Raw genomic sequence first — 20,905 nt, 5'->3', positions numbered from 1 at the left:
TGCGCGAGCGGCTTGCAATTAACCAAGTCATGTTTGCAGGGTTCATACACCGTAACAAGATGGAATTAAATCATTTGTACGTCACTTTCATGGTCCATTTCTATATATCCCAGCACATTAAACTTAAATAAGTAAAATATTAGACTTGAAGGCGGCATCAGGGAACATGGTTTTAAACAATTAGTCAATTCCTTCGTTGGATCTGTATGACTGGTGACTCTTAACTGTTTTTAGCGCCCATATTACCTAAGCCTTCAAAGTATTGGTAGAGCCGCATAGCCTACAGTAGTGATGGGATTTTCGGCTCTATTTTGAGATGCGGCTCTAATGGCTCTTCTTACTGTGGAGAGCCGGCTCTTTTCGGCTCCCAAACGGCTCCCCATATATATTTTTAACATTATTAATTAATTAATAGCTTAAACCTAATTTTATAACATTTTGTTTCATTATTGACATTGTTAAGTAAAAATGCTGCATAACAATGCTTTATAAATAAAAGTTTTATTATAACCAATTATTAAATTATCACAAAATGGAACGCAATACAGCTTGGCCAATTGCCTGCCGTTTCCACAAAAAAAGTGGAAACTTTTTTTTTCAGTGTTTTCCCACCACATTATTAACTGAAAGCTGCGTGTGATTGGTCAGATATGTGAAGCACACGCTTGACATGCGGGCAGTGGAGAAGTTCTTTGCAGTGTTGTCTGAAACGATATGGGTGGTAGTATAAAGAAACACCCCTAAAAAACAGGGAAAAACAGGATTTTACCTGACGAAAATTATTGTTGCATTGTGCTCCAGGTTTGAAAAGTGCTAAAGTAGGCTGTACTTGAAAATGTAACTGTATTTTGATTCACAACAAATAGATTTCTGACTGAATCGATGTGATAAAAAAGCGAATAATTTCGAATAATTTCGAGTATATGTATAATAAATATTTAAGTTTAAGGTGCTGGGAAATATTGAAAATGGCAAGTGACGTACAAGTGCTTGAATTCCACCTATTCCATACATAACTGTTCATTGCGCTGAAGAGGTGCACGACCTCGCTTCGCACGGGGGTCCTCACGCAGGGGCGGAGCCACCGCGATTGCGTCATTTTCGGCGCACGGACCCTCGCGCTGGTCGCGACGCGCCAAGTATGCTCTACCACTGGCAGAAATAGAGCAATACACGCAAGGAGAGGGAGAGACAGCGAGGCACCGAAGGACAAATAAAAACTGGCACTGTGGCACTTGCAGAGCACAAGCGCAATACTGAAGGAAAAAGCGGCTCCCAAATAGGATCCTAAAACGGCTCCCATTGTGGAGCCGGTTCCAATCGTTCACTTCAAAGAGCCGGCTCTTAGAGCCGGATCGTTCGCGAACGACATCACTAGCCTACAGCGTGAATGCGACGTTGAGCAGAGCTCGACTGAATGGTTCTCTTGTTGGGCAAAACGTAGATATTGCAGGCTGCTGCTGACGAGCCTCGCTGGTATCTGTGACAGCTCTGAGCCACCAAGAATATGTCGGGTCTTCCAACCATTTCTGCCTAAGTTTGCATTTCCCTATCTCTCCGAACAGACGTTAACGTACATACAGCCCGCATGAAATTATGATCCCGCCAGTCCAACAACTACCGGTGCTCGTTAAGCCCGAAATACTTGCGAGCAATATTTAAGTTCAACACACCGCTAACGGAATTATTCATCCCTAAATTTAGCTCCGCAAATTTAAGACATTGTGGTTGAAAATTTAAGACAAAATAAGACTTTTCAAGGCCTTATTTGACAAAAATGAAATTTAATACCATTTAAGACTTTTTAAGGACCCGCGGCCACCCTGTGAGAGTAGTAGTGATATCATCCAGATTGGAAGATATATACAACTGAGTATCATCTGCGTAGCAATGGAAGCTAATACCATGCCTACGAATGATGGTGCCCAGTGGTAGCATATATATTGAGAATAATACGGGGCCCAGTACAGATCCTTGTGGGACACCATATTTTACCTTAGAATGCTCTGAGCATTCGTTATTTACTAGTACAAATTGGTAACAATCTGTCAGGTAGGACCTGAACCAGGAGAGTGCTTGACCTCTTATGCCAATGAGTGTCTCCAGCCTATTAAGTAAAATATTATGATCAATGCTGTCAATAGCAGCACTGGGGTCTAGCAGTATCAGAAAAGAAATGTGTCCTTTATCAGAGGATATTAAGAGATTGTTCAGTACTTTAGTAAGTGCCGTTTCAGTGCTGTGATGGGGTCTAAATCCAGACTGAAATAACTCTTAAGACATGTTCTGTCTGTAAGAAGGGAGTTGAGAAGAAACTACTTTCTCTAAAATTTTGGATATGAATAACAGATTAGAAATTGGCCTATATTTGGACAGTTCCTGGGGGTTAAGAACTAATACATTTGGAGCAGGGGGGGAGCGAGTTTAAATTGTTGGCGGAGGGGAGGTGTAAATGGACACAAATTAAGTATTATATCGCGATCGCCAAGTATAAACGCCTCCGCCGCTCGTCCAGCGTGTCGCGTGCCAGTGAATATGCCTCTGCGTGCCAACGGTGGCAAGCGTGCCATAGGTTGCCGACCCCCTACACTTCTAACTTTGAATTTACACTCCAGGATCAGCGCAGCACATCTGAGACTACACGGGTGCTCGTTGTACCATGGCGCTATTTTTCTCTCAGAGGCTCTCGTACATCGTAATGGTGCAACCTTATCTAAAGCTGTACGAAGAGGAGTATCAACATGATCAGTAAAACGCTCTAGTCCTTCCGGAGCTACACGAGGATCAGTGTTTGTCAGACATTGTAAGTTGTTGACCAGGGGGGGGCATTTCCTCACTTAATAAAAAACCCGGGACAGGACGTGAAATACGTCCCGGGAAATACGTACGAGTGCTATCATATCGCTTGTGTTTTTCAGATTTCATATGAGAATCCAGCGCTTTACAGCCCATTGTACCAAGTTTGAATGTTTTTCGGCAAGTTCACATCGCGCCTCATACGAATCACTGGAAGGTTTCAGTCAGCCACAATATTTTTCATCCTCCAGCCACTTCACTAAATGGACATTTACCCATGTCTGTATCGGAGCCTTGTATTGTTGTTCCCGCCGCAGCCCTCAAATAAGAAAAGCAGCTTGTGCAGCTAAAGCATCGTCTGCTGTTTCCACCTGTTGGGTGACGTACTACTGCCATTAGGCGGAGTATACAGCCGTTGCGGAAATGATAATTATTGTGGGATATAAATCGGTAAAATAAAACAGGAAAACTGAGCAACACACTTATTTAATGCCTCCCCTCCTAAAATTCCAGACATTTTAAGACATTTTTAGACCTTGAATATGTAAAACAAAATTTAAGACATTTTAAGACTTTTTAAGGACCTGCGGGTACCATGTCAAAGTGATGTAGTAAAGTCACATACCTGTATACTAAGAAAAGAACAATAAACAAATACAGAATAAATCAATTATAGAGTACCTTTAATAACAACGCCACATAGAATAACTAAGGTGGTGGAACAGAATGCATAGAATACGTCTTTGTAATGGTGACAGTACTTGAGTGTTTTTACAGTACTTAATTAAAATATATGCTTTATTTTCCTTGTGTCAGTGTTTCACAATCAAAGTACAATGCACACGACGCCCATTTCAGTATCTTTATATAAATATGTGAATAATTCCATGCTATTAATTCAGGGTTCTTGCAGGTTTCAGTGAGTTAAATTTAAGACTTTTTTAAGACCTTTTAAGACCATTCTCAGTGAAATTTAAGACCAACACAACATATTACCACAACAATCCAATGATCCCAGAAACTCTTAAAACATTTTATTTTGATTAATTTAGTTACAGGATTACATTAATTCAATATTAAAACAGATAATCAAAATAGTAACATTCTCAACCCAAGCAACCTTACCAACACAACACTAGCATATCTACATACAACCTCACCCTACATATCTCTGAGTTCTTCCTTTTCAGTACCAATCTCAGCATTTGACTTGGAAAGGAGCTGAGCCATCTTGGATCCAGTCTTGCCCTCAGCTTCTTCTGCAAGAGAATTTGCCACTCTAGCAAGACAGGTGGACACGTCTTCCAAGCTTTTCTTCCTTTTCTTAAGGTCCTCTAAAGACTGCTCAGTCAGCTTTCTTTTCTGGCTCTGGAATTCCTTTTCTTTCCTGATTCATTCCTGATCCAGAAAGAGTCAGTATTTTGACCGTGCTGCACCCACAGATGCTAAGAGTTCCTTGGTGAGGGGAACCTGTGACACCTCCATGCATTGTGACAGTCACATATGAGTCTGTGTGTGCCAGTTGTGTCCTCTTGCATGTTTTCTGCCTCCACCTCCTTGATGGAAAATAAGAAATAAAAAGATAGACGTACACCATCAAATTAAATAATCATACACACATTATACATTTAACAACATGTAGACTCAGCCTATCTTCAAGTATGTCTAAGGCATGGTTTGACCAAAATCCTCACACCCTGCAGCTGATAAAATTTATTAAATGTTACATTTTGGTTAAATTACTGAAATAAATGAAATTATAAAATTAACTAATTAAATAAAGGCTCAGAATTTTCGTTCCCCAGGCCATCCGTATCTTAAAACTAGTGGTGGGACTTTAACGCGTTAATTTCGATTAATTAATTACAGGAAAATTAACGCACTAAAAAAATTAACGCATTTTAACGCATTTAACGCATGAGACACTTTTGCACCGTGTTCCGTTTCTCAGTGCGCGAGTTCCAGACATACAGATTATATGGACGCACAATAAGATGAGCATGATGGAGATGACTGAAGAGGCTACGCTGGTGGATGGGAAATATAAATATAAGAAACTTCCAGATGGAAGTAAAAACAAAAATAGTGTTATTTGCACTTTATGTAGGAAGGAGTTCGCTTATCACAGGAGCACTTCCACCCTTCGTTACCACCTCAACGCAAAACATGTTGGGTCTAACGCGCAGGTCAGTAATGATCACTTAGCTGATAAATGTATTCCTAGTACGATATGGTGAACAAACGTCCGCATTTCACATCCTGTCCCGGGCGTCGCGGGTTTTTTTAAGTGAAGAAATGTCCTGGTTTTTAAATTACCTTCATTGGACCATTAAGACTGATTAAACTTTCGCTAGTGACGCGCGCGACTCCGCACACCTTGCACGAGCGGCGGAGGCGTTTATACTGTAACGTTGGTTAAATACCAGGACAGTTTACTGTTGACAACTCGTCTCTTTTATTTAAACATTAATACAAGCGAACTCACTCAAGAAAAATAACCGAATCCTCTCTCTCTCTCTCTCTCACTCTCGCTCCTCGCGCACTTTTCCACTCGCACACACAACTTAACTTAAAGAAACAGTAACCCAATAATCCCTTAAGGATCATTACAATACTTTACGTATCACATTATTTTGTTATTGTGAAGAGTGCCCTAAATGTGGCTCTGACTGGGGATCACTGGGCCTCTGTTAGCAACAAGAATTATCTTGGTGTGACAGCTCATGTTATAGATGATGAATGAAAGATCCAGTCATTTGCTTTGAGCATGCAGAAGATCACTAGGCACTATGGAGATGCCTGTGTAGAGGACTTTATGCCTGTGGCAGAAGCCTGGGAAATTAAAGAAAAAGTCTACCATCTAAAATGGTATTAAAAAACATCTGATTTACTTCACTTCTTATTCTTCCAATATCATGAGCAAAGCTCCCAAAATTAAACATTTTTGGTCAGAATTTCCAGTGTTCTGAAAACTGTTTGCTTTGTTTTCTGCACTCATCTATTGGTCTGTGTAGTAGACTGGTAGAAAAATAAACAAGATGTTGAGGTTTATGATTATGTTCATTGATTCATTCATCATTCAAACTTAAATGAATATTTCTCATGTTAAATATTGAAATGCGATTAAAATGCGATTAATTTCGATTAATTAATTACAACGCTTGTAATTAATTCGATTAATTTTTTTAATCGCGTCCCACCACTACTTAAAACACACAAAACTTTTTTAACCCCCTACCTTCTTTTCTATATTATTATCCCGATGAAACCAACTTACTTTGTCTAGCCATGCTGAATATGAATTTGAATGTTAACATTGAAAACGTTGGGACACACTACCTGTTTTTACCCTATGTATATATGCCCACTAAAAGGCAATACATCAGTACAATGTAAATAAAACCATGTGCAATCCATGAAACAGAGCATGGGACAATGGAACATGTTTCAAAACATGACATAACCCATCTACAGGGCATAGTTTTTTTTTTTTACATTTTACATGATTTAACACAGTAAATATATTTTTATTTCCTCTAGCTGGGATTTAGCATGCATTGAAACATTTCTCTAACTCAATGCCATGGACAGTACATGGTTCTGAGATGTTTTTGTATTGTAGCCTAATTGTATAAATGGTTAACACATTAAAAAAGAAGACTGTGGAGCATAAGTAAGGATCACTTACTTTGATAAGTTTTGGTAGATCCTGCGCTGTTTCATGGCCCATGAAATGAGAGCCCATGTACCTCGATTGCACATATCCATTGCTCCAGAACCGAACATGAAGATCCAGCTGTTTGGATTTTGTGGTTGAATTAAAGCTTTCATCGAACATTAACACATACGGCCCGGTAAGAGCGTATCAACTCTCTCTTGATGAAGTCTGCCAAGCCAAATCTAGCTATATATGCGATTTGTTTAGTCCACACGAAAACTTTCTCGCGATATTCGAACCAGGGAACATTGCCGTCACTCTATCCTAATGTAGCCCGAATATCATTAGCCGAAGCACTAGTGATACTGCGGTGGAGTCCGGCGGGACCCGGCACTGACGATAGCGAAGACGGCGGGGATGAGGCACAAAATTGCGTGAAGGCTTTTCGTGAAAAGGGCCGTTTCCTGCCTGCGGTTATTATGGGTTTTGTAGTTTAATTAATTAACACGTACCAACACCTGTAGCCCCGCACAAACACAGACAACACAGAACTGACTTCCGGACGTTTCGATTAAACTACTTTTCTAAAATTAACTAAGGTAAAATTTTAAGACCTGACTAAATTAAATTTAAGACCTTGGATGAAAGTCTTTTAAGGCCTTAAATTTAAAGTTTTTAATTTCAGACATTTTAAGACTTTTTAAGACCCCGCGGGAACCCTGTAATTGTATGAGGACTGGTTTGATGCATTTAACAACACAAAGGCATACCTGAATACAATATGGGAACAACCCAACATTTAAGCAGAATGAGATTTTCTACCAACAAAGAATGATACTATATTAGATATTTACATGGAAATTTTAAGCACATCAATGTTTTAACTACATCAATCTGTTAAAAGACAACAGGTCTCCCTAAGGCACTCGTCAATTATACATATACGACAACAGTTAAGTTACTGCATAAATGATCATGTAGATAAATGCCTGCAGCATTTCCTAGTGTCAGTAATAAAAATTATTCTTGTAAACAATAGCTTGCATTCAGATAATTTATTGCAGCTGGTTACAGCCAAATTGTATTATTTTAACAACAACCCCATATATAGCTATACATAGTCTTTATGTCTCTCATTCACTCACACTGAGTCAAGTGAAGCTGACTCTACATTGCATGATTGCCTACTACGTTATTGGATCTCCAGCTTAATTAGTCTGTGTATTTACACTTGAATGGGGAAAACAATCATATATTTGTGCGAGAGTACACACACACACACACACACACACACACACACACACACACACACACACACACACACACACACACAGAGAGAGAGAGAGAGAGAGAGAGAGAGAGAGAGAGAGAGAGAGAGAGAGAGAGAGAGAGAGAGAGAGAGAGAGAGAGAGAGAAATGAATGCCAGAAATACAGAGAAATGGTCACAACAGACTGGTCAGAACTATTTATTCACTCTTCTAAACATAAAAATGGGTGCTCATTTACTTCCAAGACAAGCCAGGACATGACAGTATTTACAATAACATACTCTGTCTCTCTCATATTTTCTAGTGAAGTGTAGAGAGGGGCTTGAAAATATCCCACCCTGGTCTACATGTTAGACTATGGTCTGGCATCAGATAATCCTTCAGTCTGTCTGGCAGAGGCAAGGACTTAATTTTCCTGTCTAGGGGCCAGGGTTGCAAACAGTGGCGGATATGGACCCTGCAGAGACTGCGAAGTGGGAGTGGTTGGGCTTCCTGCTCTCTGAGCCGTTTTTGTAGTTCCAGCAATGGAAGGGGGATTGACTCTTTCCCTGGCATAGACATCACAGAATGGGAAGGAAAAGGAGGAAAATGTGGGGAGCACACCTGAGCAATCTCTATTAGCACTTCAGCTTTAGCCAGTAGGTCAGCCACAATCACAGTATCTAGAGATTCATGGAGAGTTTCTTTCAGCCTAGAGAAAATCAGGTTGTATCCTGTCCAGCATGATGTGCTGTGGTGAGAACAGAAGAATGAAGAACCTCGCTGAAGAAGAACCACAGCTAGAGGGAAGAGCAAGTCAAAGTGTTCCAAGATAGTGTAGGTCAAAGAAGGTTCCCATTCCTCTCCATCACTGGTGTTCAAACAGCAGCTAGGGTCAGCCCCATGGTCCAGGAGAAGGTTGGCAACTCTGATACAGAAATGTCCAACTACTGCTGCATCTTCCACATTACTCTCTAGGGCCTCTTTTACTAGAAACACAAGTGAGGATAAGGGGCTCTCACCATCATGAGTGGTGGCATGCACATCAGCACCTACAGAGAAGCAAACACACGTGAGTTCATGGTATATCAGGGTATTTAGAAATCTTGAAGGTATCATTTTCATTACTACTGTAATGAAACTACCATTACTGTGGTAACTAACATGCAGGACTATATTTAATATAATTTGTATATATACGAATATTATAAAATGCATTTAAGTTACTCTACTGTTAGCATATTGGTAAGAACATTGCCATTACACCCTAGTGCATAATGACATTGTGTTAGTGTTCTCTGACAAATGATGGTGTTTAAAGGAACAAAAGGTTTTTCCATTCAACAAGGGATATCCGCATTTCCCTAATTGTACACTGGTGACCCCGTTTTCTCTCAGACGATTCCAGAATGTATTGTGCATAGTTAATGTAAATTTGCTCAAATGAGGCCATTTCACATTTCATAAAATTTGACTATATATGGAATCATGAAAATACATCTTTATCTTGAGATTATTTTTTCCAACAACAAAATCAGTTTATAAAGCAACATGATTTTTCATGTGGAAAATAAATACATTCGCTTCATTAAAGTGCAATAATATAGAAAAGGGAACAAATATGAATTAATTTCTAATTATTTTAGAAAGGGGTGCAGGATATTTTCAAGTGACCGTTTTATTTCTCAGGTGTTTTTCAATACATGAAAACATTTCAGTACGGATTATCTAATTTTAACAGTTATTTTAAACATTGTTAAACATTATTTTAAAAATGGTGTAATGATCGTGACTGTTGATATAAATAGCAATTAATGATTTAGGAATTTATTTGCCAGTTCCTACTTTCCCCAACCTTTACAGTTCATGGAGTCAGCCTGAACATTTGTGTGAAAGCAGTTTTTGAAAATAGTATAGAGCAATATATTACTACTAATTCTATCCCATTCATTACTACTATACTATCTCAAAGTGAATATTTGTTCATTCAGTCAATTCATTTGTTTGAAAAACAATTGTATGTATATTTTCTATAATGCCTAATGCTTAGATCTAAAAATGGTATCTGCCAATAAACGTGACAAGAATTTCTTTGTACAATCAATCTCACACTGTTAGCAAACCAGCTACTTTGCCAGCTATAAAATAGCAAATGACTTGACTACATGATCTCCCTAGTTATACATAAGCACACTGGTGTGTGAACCTCTCCTGCCTCTGCAGATCACCAAGCATAATGGTACAGATTGTTCAAGATAGACTCAAATGTCTATTGTCTTCATGATCTCCCTAGTTATACATAAGCACACTGGTGTGTGAACCTCTCCTGCCTCTGCAGATCACCAAGCATAATGGTACAGATTGTTCAAGATAGACTCAAATGTCTATTGTCTTCACTAGAAACTGCTCAATCTGTCGCAGTTTCTAGTGAAGGCAAAATATGCAAATATACATTAAAAAACAAAACAAAACAAAAAAAAAACAGCAAAAGGTAAATTTGGAATTATGTTCCTGGCCTTCTACAGATGTACAAATACAGAATCAATGATGCAATGATTAATATGGGTGTCACGAGATCTCGCCAGATGTAACTCAGCGAGATTTCTCGTCGCATAAGAAATCTGTCTCGCAAGATGTGTGATCTAGCAAGCAGACAGAATGACGTCAGAAAATACAGGTATTACTACTGAAGATGCACCCGCCACTTTCAAATCGTTTGTTTGGCAGCATTTTGAGTACCCGGCAGAAATGATAAATGGCAAGAGAGTGACTGATAAGACACGGACCATATACAAACATTGTATGAAAATAATGCCGTACACCGCGGCCAATACGAGCACGATACAGAGATATTTACAGCACCACCACAGCTCAATACTCAAATCAACATATCTCACTTGGAACAGAGGTAGCAGGGACAGAAAGGCACGCTTTGGCAAGTTGAGACAGGATATCGGGAGCAGTGTGGGGATGCTAATATGCTAATATGTGGACATGCTAATATTCTTAAAAATGAACATAGTTGCAGCAAATTCAGTGACAAACTTGGTCAGGCTGTTTGCACCATTTGCACTCTGTATTGACAGAGAAGAACTTTTTATTTTGCACATAATACAGTGAGTCCCCTCTTAACGACGGGTCTGGTTAACGACGGACCAGACTTACAACCGACTTTTTATTTCGCGCAGTGCACGGAGGAGCAGTGGCAGCACAGTGGAGTGTTGTGGGGTGTTGTGCAAGAGAACATTGTTTTTTTTCTATACTGTATTAACGATTAAAGCGTATCTAAATCTAGGGTCACGTTTGACGACGAAAGCTCCTTTACGATGGACTTGTCAGTCTCTAACCCCGTCGTTACGCGGGGGACTCACTGTAATATTGTTTGCGCTTGAAAAAAGGAGAAATATTTTTATTTATTTTAACTTTCATGAACTTTTATTTTAATTTCAATTTGGAGAGGAAGAAGTTTATTAAAAGTTCATGCTTACATCATGCATGTTAAGAGTTATAATAAAACATTTTAAAATGCATGTTTAACTCAGTTAAATAAGTCTTTTGTCCAGTCATATAATTTGTCATTTTAGTGTTCTTAAAATCTCGTCTCGTTCTCGTGAACCCAATATCGTGTCTCGTGCAAACATTTCATGTAAGGATGGGATATAGGATCACAGACATATAGATACTAAATTTTTGAAGTAAAGAAACTGCATCAATAATTTTTTGCTATCAAGTCACTCAAGGATTTATTTCAAGGATTTAAATTTGATATTTTACTTTAAGAAGAAAAAGCCACAAATACTGTATTCCCTGATGTATGAAATAACAGATCCTGCTAAAATCTGCTCTTAATCTTAATCTCTTTGGTTCCAGGTGAATAACTGTAGTGTATTATAGATGATGTAGAGAGAAACAGGACATTTGGACAGAGATCCTTCATCAGCTGTGCTAGCAAAGTGTTTCTGAATTTGGTTCTTCCTCATACAAATTCACAAAACTTTTGCTTGCAAAGCTTATGAAAGACATCCACTTCTCTTAAACCTTGCACCCTCTATAATTTAGAATCTTTTATGTATGAGGCAAGAGTAAAAAGGTGTCTCTATTCAGATTCAGAGTGTGAATCTCTATTCAGATTCTAGACTATATGCTGTTTTACTTTACTGCTGAAGGAGTTCTAAAATCAATGCATTCCTTTGAGAGTTTAAGTTAAAATTTAAGTAGGTGAAAAACAAGGGGTAAAAAAGAAGGAATAGAAGAGAGACAGAGATGTGAAAAGCATGTGTAATTTCAAATAATCCTCACATCATGCACAACAAGTTTGATGTATTGATCTTGAAAGCTGACAAAACGAGAACAGGTTGAAAAATCCTTTAGGGAAGGCATAAAAAAATTGTATGCGGGTGGTGTGTCTCTGATGAGCACAAGCAACTTTAGGTATAAGATGAAGGTTTATAAACCAACTTATAGTTCCTGACACAGTTCAGCATATCTGCCAAAATGCTGGCAGTCATGGCCTGGTGGTAGTGAACTGGTCTTGTGACCGGAGGGTCGTAGGTTAGATTCCCAGACCTGAGGCCATAACTGAGGTGCCCTTGAGCAAAGCACCTAACCCCAACTGCTCCCCGGGCGCCGGGCTAGGGCTGCCCACCACTCTGGGCACATGTGCACCACAGCCCCCTAGTAATCACTAGTGTGTGTGTGTGTGTGTGTGTTCTAACTGCACAGATGGGTAAAAAGCGGAGGACAAATTTCAATTGCGGTGAAAAACCACAATTAACAAAATATGGCGCATTTACAAAAATATATATATATAATTCAAAAGAACAAGAATTGACAAAAAAGTGGCTTAGTAACCATGTTGTAAACATAGCAAAGGTTTCTTCTATTTCTATGTAGACGATAGACATGTCATCTAACATTTATCTTTAGTTCATTCCTTCATCAGAATCTCTAAGCAACTAGTAATGATGGATTCATTTTGAGTTTGCAGTTTCAAAATGCCTTCACACTCATCCAGTCATAAGTGAATATAAATCCAATAATTTAATAGCATAAACAATTCAAGTGTAATTCAAATTCAGAAAGATATTGAAATATCTCAGAGATCACCCAGACAATTTAGGTCAGGGGTGGCCAACCCATCAGAGACCAAGAGCCACTTTTTTTTTACTGTGTTACAGCAAAGAGCCACATCATACACATGGGCACGCTTAAACATCACCCATCCCTTCCTCTCTCTCTCTCTCTCTCTCTCACACACACACACACACACACACACACAGAGCAAGAGAAATCTGCTCAGATTTATTGTAAATGTCACACACAAACAGTGTCGGGCCAGTCATGGTCTGGTGGTTAGGGAACCGGTCTTGTGACCAGAGGGTAATGTGTTCGATTCCCAGGCCTGAGGCCATGACTGAGGTGCCCTTGAGCAAGGCACCTAACCCCAACTGCTCCCCGGGTGCCGGGCTAGGGCTGCCTACTCTGTTAAAAAGAGTCCTCTGTTCATCTTCATACAGTAGAACCCCGGAACTCGACCCTAATTCGTTCCGGAAGGAGCGTTGAGAAGCGATGCAGTAGAGTTCCGAATCAATTTTCCCCATAAGAAAATAACTGAAAATAGATTAATCCATTCTCAACCATCAAGTTGAATTCCAATGCTAAGTCCCTCACACGAATGCCTTTTTCATAAGCAGCAAGTATTAATCTATGACAGAACCGCAACAGCTCTAGAATTAGAATTACACATTAAGCTGTCTAGATTGATATTTGATGACCGTTAAAAGGACCACGTAGTAGAGCATGTAGTAAGCAACTAGTAATGATGGATTCATTTTGAGTTTGCAGTTTCAAAATGCCTTCACACTCATCCAGTCATAAGTGAATATAAATCCAATAATTTAATAGCATACAGTGGGGAAAATAAGTATTTAGTCAGTCACCAATTGTGCAAATTCTCCCACTTAAAAAGATGAGAGAGGCCGGTAATTGACATCATAGGTAGACCTCAACTATGAGAGAAAAAATGTGAAAAAAAATTGAAAAAATCATTTTGTATGACTTTTAAAGAATTTATTTGCAAATAATGGTGGAAAATAAGTATTTGGTCACCTACAAACAAGCAAGATTTCTGGCTGTCACAGACCTGTAACTTCTTTTTTAAGAGGCTCCTCTTTCCCCCACTCATTACCTGTATTAATGGCACCTGTTTGAAGTCGTTAACAGTATAAAAGACACCTGCCCACAACCTCAAACAGTCACACTCCAAACTCCACTATGGTGAAAACGAAAGAGCTGTCGGAGGACACCAGAAACCGAATTGTAGACCTGCACCAGGCTGGGAAGACTGAATCTGCAATAGGCAAGCAGCTTGGTGTGAAGAAATCTACTGTGGGAGCAATAATCAGAAAATGGAAGACCTACAGTTGTGATCAAATTTATTCAACCCCCAATGCTGCGAAGGGTTTTATGGAATTCAGTGCACATTTGTAATTGTGTTCATAATGAAATCTTACAAGGACTTGTTAAAGAACTAAATGCAACTAAGATAGCATCAATTTTTTTTTGTCATAAAGTATTAAATGGCCTTTTTGTGATTTCTTCATTGACACAATTATTCAACCCCTTTACGACTACCACTCCTAAGAACAGAGGTTCATTCCAGTGTTTTCCATCAGGTATTGAAAACAACTGTGGATGTCAACGAGCAGCAATCAAGCATGATAAGCACCAATTAGGCAGATTTAAAAGGACTGTGATACTCAGCTCCTTCTAGACATCTACTGGTGTGTTTCCAAGCATGGTGAAGGCAAGAGAATGGTCCCAGAAGACAAGAGAAGAGGTTATTGCTCTTCACAAGAATGGCAATGGATATAAAAAGATTGCGAAGTTGTTAAATATTCCAAGAGACACTATCGGAAGTATCATTCGCAAGTTCAAGTTAAAGGGCACAGTGGAAACGTTACCTGGTCGTGGCAGAAAGAAGATCCTGACCGCGACTGCTGTGCGCTACCTGAAGCGTAATGTGGAGAAAAATCCCCGTGTGACTGCTAAGGAACTGAAAAAAGACCTGTCAGATGTGGGCACTGAAGTTTCAGCTCAGACAATAAGGTGCGCACTGCATAACGAAGACCTCCATGCCAGAACGCCCAGACGCACCCCCTTGCTGACTCCAAAGAACAAGAAAAGTCGACTGCAGTATGCCAAAAGTCATGTGGACAAGCCACAAAGGTTTTGGAACAGTGTACTGTGGTCAGATGAAACTAAATTAGAACTGTTTGGGACAATGGACCAGCGCTATGTTTGGAGAAGGAAGAACCAGGCTTATGAACAAAAGAACACCTTGCCTACTGTGAAGCATGGCGGGGGGTCAATTATGCTTTGGGGCTGTTTTGCTTCTAATGGTACAGGAAAGCTTCAACGTGTGCAGGGTACCATGAATTCCCTTCAGTACCAGGAGATCTTGGAGGAAAATGTGATGGAGTCAGTCACAAACCTGCGGCTTGGGAGACGTTGGACCTTCCAACAGGACAATGATCCGAAGCACACATCCAAGTCCACTAGAGCATGGTTGAACATGAAAGGCTGGAACATTCTAGAGTGGCCATCGCAATCACCAGACTTAAATCCAATTGAGAACCTCTGGTGGGACCTAAAGAAGGCAGTTGCAGTGCGCAAGCCTAAGAATGTGACTGAACTGGAGGCTTTTGCCCATGAAGAATGGGCTAAGATACCCATAGGTCGCTGCAAGACACTTGTGTCAAGCTATGCTTCACGCTTGAAAGCTGTCATAACTGGAAAAGGATGTTGTACTAAGTACTAAAAAATAATGTCACTAGGGGGTTGAATAAAACTGATAATGATGTGAGCACAGTAAAGACATTTGTGGTTATTCCATCATAAATATTATGTTATGTTTGTCTAATTTATAAGTGCCTCTTTGATATAATTGTAAATAAGATGACTGAAATGATCAAAATCAATGTCAAACTGGCCAAAACACTTTATTTCAGTGGGGGTTGAATAAATTTGATCACAACTGTACAAGACCACTACTAATCTCCCTTGATCTGGGGCTCCACGCAAGATCTCAGCCCGTGGGGTCAAAATGATCACAAGAACGGTGAGGAAAAATCCCAGAACCACAAGGGGGGATCTAGTGAATGACCTGCAGAAAGCTGGGACCAACGTTACAAAGGCTACCATCAGCAACACACTACGATGCCAGGGACTCAGATCTTTCAGTGCCAGACGTATCCCCCTGCTTAATCCAGTCTATATCCAGGCACGTCTGAAGTTTGCTAGAGAGCATTTGGATGTTCCAGAAGAGTATTGGGAGAATGTCATATGGTCAGATGAAACCAAAGTAGAACTATTTGGTAAAAACACAACTCGTCGTGTTTGGAGGACAGTGAATGCTGAGTTGCATCCAAAGAACACCATACCAACTGTGAAGCATGGGGGTGGCAACATCATGCTTTGGGGCTGTTTCTCTGCAAAGGGACCAGGACGACTGGCCCGTGTACATGAAAGAATGAATGGGGCCATGTATTGTGAAACCTCCTTCCATCAGCAAGGGCAATGAAGATGAAACGTGGCTGGGTCTTTCAGCATGACAATGATCCCAAGCACACTGCCAGGGCAACAAAGGAGTGGCTTCGTAAGAAACATTTCAAAGTCCTGGAGTGGCCTAGCCAGTCTCCCGATCTCAACCCCATCGAAAACATTTGGAGGGAGTTAAAAGTCCGTGTTGCCCGCCGACAGCCCCAAAACATCACTGCTCTAGAGGAGATCTGCATGGAGGAATGGGCCAACATACCAGCAACAGTGTGTGCCAACCTTGTGAAGACTTACAGAAAACGTTTGACCTCTGTCATTGCCAACAGAGGATATACAACAAAGTATTGAGATGAACTTTTGTTATTGACCAAATACTTATTTTCCACCATTATTTGCAAATAAATTCTTTAAAAGTCAGACAAAATGATTTTCTCAATTTTTTTTTTTGATTTTGTCTCTCATAGTTGAGGTCTACCTATGATGTCAATTACAGGCCTCTCTCATCTTTTTAAGTGGGAGAACTTGCACAATTGGTGACTGACTAAATACTTATTTCCCCCACTGTAAACTTTTCAAGTGTAATTCAAATGCGGAAAGATATTGAAATATCTCAGAGATCACCCAGGACAATTTAGGTCAGGGGTGGCCAACCCATCAGAGACCAAGAGCCACTTTTTTTTACTGTGTTACAGCAAAGAGCCACAACATACACATGGGCACGTTTAAGTCCCTCACACGAATGCCTTTTTCATACTTCTCTACTGTCATCAAACCGTGCACCACGAAGCTGTAGCAGTCTGTCGCCCTCAGAGCTGATAATGTAACTGGGCGATGGCACAGATCGTTTGTGCTGGTGAGAGTGCGGGCCGGCTTGGGAGCCACATGAAACCAGGCAAAGAACCGCAGGTTGGTCACTCCTGATCTAGGTCATTTGAAAGAGGGTTTCTAATATTTGCAAAGGTCTCAAAACACCCAGTGGTCTCAGGTATCATCACCAATAATGTGTCCAGGTCTAGTGATATTTTTTTCCCAAAAACATAGAAAATAAAAGACAAGTACCAATAAGAAACTTAAGTTAATATCATGATGAATGGAACAATAAAACTACCAAATTATTAAAATGAAATTAAAATATTACAAATGCAAAACCTAAAAAAAACAACTAAATAATAAAATAAACTAAAACAAGAACAGTTATAAGTGAACATGATGAAATAAAATGTTTTAATTGACCTGAGAATAAAAAATTTGGCTTAAGAATGTTCTGCATGTTCCAGGTTTCAGGTGCAGTTTTCCAAATTCAGTAAATACAGCCAGTAATGTTAAAGACAGACATAGCTGTGGCCATATTATACACATGTTCAAAAGGTTAATTAATCACTTTTAAAGAAAATTAATGCAATAAAATACCTCTCTCAAGCAGTAGCTGAATGTTGTCCGTGTTATTGACTGTCAAACCATCACTGCATGCCAAAGCATGGAGCAAGGCAGTCTTGCCTGTAAGGAAAAATACAAACTGCTTACCGATTCTAATGAGATCATGGTAGAAAACCCAGTCAATCTCTCTGACAAACTTATAACAGTATTATGAAAAAAGTAGTGTAGATGGTAATTGTAATATATTTTACACAGTGGTTAATTTTTTGTCAGTTTAAAAGTACCATTCTTGTCTTTGGCATTAATATTAGCTCCAAGATCCAAAAGCATACACAGGCAAGAGAGTCTGTCTGCTTCCTCACTGGCAAGGTCCAAAGGACTACTTTCGTGAATCTACAAGTGTAACGGAAAACCACTGGGTTAAAAAAACACAGTATGCTTTTAAAGTGGCTTCTAAAATATCCTAATACACTTACTCTGTCCCTTTTGTCAATTATCGCCCCGTGTTCAACCAGCATTTGCACCATGAGTGGCCTATTCCTCAGAACTGCAATGTGCAGGGGGGTGTAGTAAGACACGGGATCTGTTAGGAATAAGACCATAAGGATGAAGACAAGTGACTAGTCTTTTAATGAAAGGGCCTCTTCCTACTGTCATCTATGAATTCTGATAATTAATCTGATAATCTGATGTGTCAATTATGAACAAAAATATATATAATTTACATGGACATCTGTGTTTCTACAACAGCACGTGTTCAGAACAACTACTACGTGGTTCAGAACAACTTCTACTACGTGGTCCTTTTAACGGTCATCAAATATCAATCTAGACAGCTTAATGTGTAATTCTAATTCTAGAGCTGTTGCGGTTCTGTCAGATTAATACTTGATGCTTATACAGGAAAAATAAATGTCTTACATAGCTTAAACAAGCAAATAAAAATACATCCGTATATAGCAGGGGTGTCAAACTCATTTTCACCGTGGGCCACATCGGCATAATTGTTGCCCACAGAGGGCCATATGTAACTGATAAATGTAACTACTTCTTAATGTTAAATGACTGAATTTATTACTTATTCAAGTTACAAATATTACAGATATATTTGTATAGATGTAAAAAAATGTGTTTGCTCGTTATTATAACATAAATCCTTAAAATTTTCTGGGTTGTGAAATCCACATTACTCCATCAATCAACGATCAAACTATCCAAGTGAATAAAGAAAATATCATCAAATATATCACATTTAATTTGTTCAAAACCTGAAATGTCAAATAACTGAAAATAGCAATTGGGCTTCAAAAATGCTCCCTCTGAAAAAGCCACAGCCACAACAAAGGTAGCTTTTACTGCTACATGGTATGTGGTTGTGAACACATTCTGTTGCGATCGCAGTTTGGCCATTTGTGGTTCTTGATGCCTAATTTTGGCATACTTATCTCCGTGTTTGGTCTAAAAATACCGACGTAGATTTTACTCTTTGACAACTGCCACCCGTAACACAAAAGACATACTGGGTTTTCTCCTTGAAGCACAAACGTATTCGCTTTCCCGTCTTTCTTGAAACACCCTTCAATCTGAATCAAGGTTTCTCTTCCTGTGCATTTTGGGATCATTATTTATATTTCTCAATTACACTTATTGGGGAAAATCTCATCGATATGTAAACACTGCAGTGTTGAGATGCCGTCCCTTCGCGGGTAACAATTATGGGAAATGTAGTTTTTGGTCACTGCATGTATTTGACTTTTTAAAAAATAATAAATTAGGATAATTAGGCTTTTAAGCTCTTGCAGGCCACATAAAATGACACAGGCCTTGAGTTTGACACCTGTGGTATATAGAAATGGTATTTGCATACAGCTGAGCAGAGCGGTTATGTAACTACTTAATAAAGTTATTTGAATAAATTAGACAGACGGACAGACAACTCACCTTCAAAGTTTAGGTCTGCTCCATAACGTAAAAGCACTTTGGCAGGATTCACTCTCCCAAGTTCTGCCACTTTAAAAAGAGAGTAGCTAATTCCCTCCGTAAATACAAATGACTGTGACTCTTTATCAAGTAGCTCCATCAGAGATTTACAAACATCTTCATCACCCCTTAACCTGTACATTATAAAATAAGCATACTTTTAGTTGCGTGTGTAAATGTACATAAATAAATATATACAAGTGACTAAATATACCTGTTGGGGTTTGTTTCCTCTTCCTTCGTTCCTACAATGCACATCACTGCATCCACAAGGGGTTGGTATTCGTAAATTATTCGTCTGAAGCCGTGCAAAAAGGGCATTCTCTCTATTGTGTTTTTTCACACTGAAACAGACAAATTCAGCAAAGAAAGCAACAATAACTCTAAATGGTTATACAGAAAGGGTCAATATGCTAACGTTAAACTGTTAGCTAGAATTCTAAGATAATGATAGGCTGATAAGTATACTAGACTAGTTGTCGCAAATAAGACAAACCATGAAACGACCACAAATTCAACAGATTGAAGGCTGCTAAAAACAGCTTGCTAGTCAGCTAACGTTACTAGCGCCGTCCAGGTAAACTAAGCTAACAACCTAGTTAGCTAACTAGCAAGCCAGATGGGTTCAAGGTTTGTTGCTTTAAAACAAGCCTAGAAACACACATTTGCAGAAACTATTTCCATATTATTGAACCAAATCATCGCCGGCATCATTATCGTCCACATTCATATTTTGAAAATCATTAAATATATATATATACATATACATTTTTAAATTTTAAAATAACGTACACGGGGCAAATCAGGATGTACCGCTAAATTTCCTTCATTTCCTCAGTCAATACCCGATTTGGACTACGCATGCGCGAAACTGAACGTAATTTCCGATAAGTCTTACAGCTGAATCCGAAATGCCGTACTTAAGCAGTGGATTTCAATGCAGTCCGTTCTGCTCAGGCGTTAAAGTAGTGTGATCTTTCAGTAGGTGACTCCAGAGCCGCGACATCTCCGTTCACTCCAATGGACCCGTTTGATTACAGCAATGGCGGATCGTGGAGCCTGTCAATAGTTCCCGGAAGTTAGCAGCAAATACGAGCAGCGCAGTCAAACTGGAGCAGTGGACCATCTGTGATACACTTTTACAGGTTAGTACGCTTAAAAAATCATATTGCGTATTATAAGGACATCAGTATCATATTAACGTGCATTTAAATGTGTATTAAAGCATTTTAGTGAATTATCCACCTCTTAATAAGCATGTTAAATGTTATAGTACAGTATGATATATGT

The 20,905-nt window shown here is 39.3% G+C and overlaps 1 protein-coding gene across 4 annotated transcripts; it reads right to left on the bottom strand.

The window, feature by feature from the left end:
• Positions 1 to 3,808: 3,808 nt before the first annotated feature.
• Positions 3,809 to 20,673, bottom strand: asb6 (ankyrin repeat and SOCS box containing 6). 4 transcript variants are annotated; one of them, XM_076992893.1, is made up of 7 exons: positions 20,536 to 20,673; positions 19,830 to 19,959; positions 19,577 to 19,749; positions 18,112 to 18,218; positions 17,920 to 18,028; positions 17,669 to 17,755; positions 3,809 to 8,754 (listed from the first exon to the last, which is right to left on the bottom strand). In XM_076992893.1, the coding sequence occupies exons 2-7, from the start codon at positions 19,934 to 19,936 to the stop codon at positions 8,024 to 8,026; spliced, it is 1,314 nt and encodes a 437-aa protein (XP_076849008.1). In that variant the 5' UTR covers positions 19,937 to 19,959; positions 20,536 to 20,673; the 3' UTR covers positions 3,809 to 8,023. The 4 variants fall into 4 exon arrangements, with proteins under 4 accessions (XP_076849008.1, XP_076849009.1, XP_076849006.1 ...); XM_076992894.1 differs by having other exon boundaries at positions 20,514 to 20,631; XM_076992891.1 differs by having other exon boundaries at positions 20,408 to 20,549.
• Positions 20,674 to 20,905: the final 232 nt, after the last annotated feature.

Source organism: Brachyhypopomus gauderio, unplaced genomic scaffold, assembly GCF_052324685.1.
Source record: "Brachyhypopomus gauderio isolate BG-103 unplaced genomic scaffold, BGAUD_0.2 sc99, whole genome shotgun sequence".
In the NCBI taxonomy this organism is placed as follows: Eukaryota; Metazoa; Chordata; class Actinopteri; order Gymnotiformes; family Hypopomidae; genus Brachyhypopomus; species Brachyhypopomus gauderio.
The sequence above is the reverse complement of the archived record's forward strand: the minus strand, read 5'-3'. Positions and strand labels throughout refer to the sequence as shown.

Bases quoted from the DNA above. Each gene is read 5' to 3' on its own strand.
- asb6 (XM_076992893.1), bottom strand. From the start codon at position 19,936: ATGCCCTTTTTGCACGGCTTCAGACGAATAATTTACGAATACCAACCC. The intron at 18,029-18,111 runs GTAAGTGTATTA...TTACACTTGTAG, and splicing joins TAATTGACAAAAGGGACAGA to ATTCACGAAAGTAGTCCTTT. The intron at 17,756-17,919 runs GTACTTTTAAAC...TTTTCCTTACAG, and splicing joins TAATGCCAAAGACAAGAATG to GCAAGACTGCCTTGCTCCAT.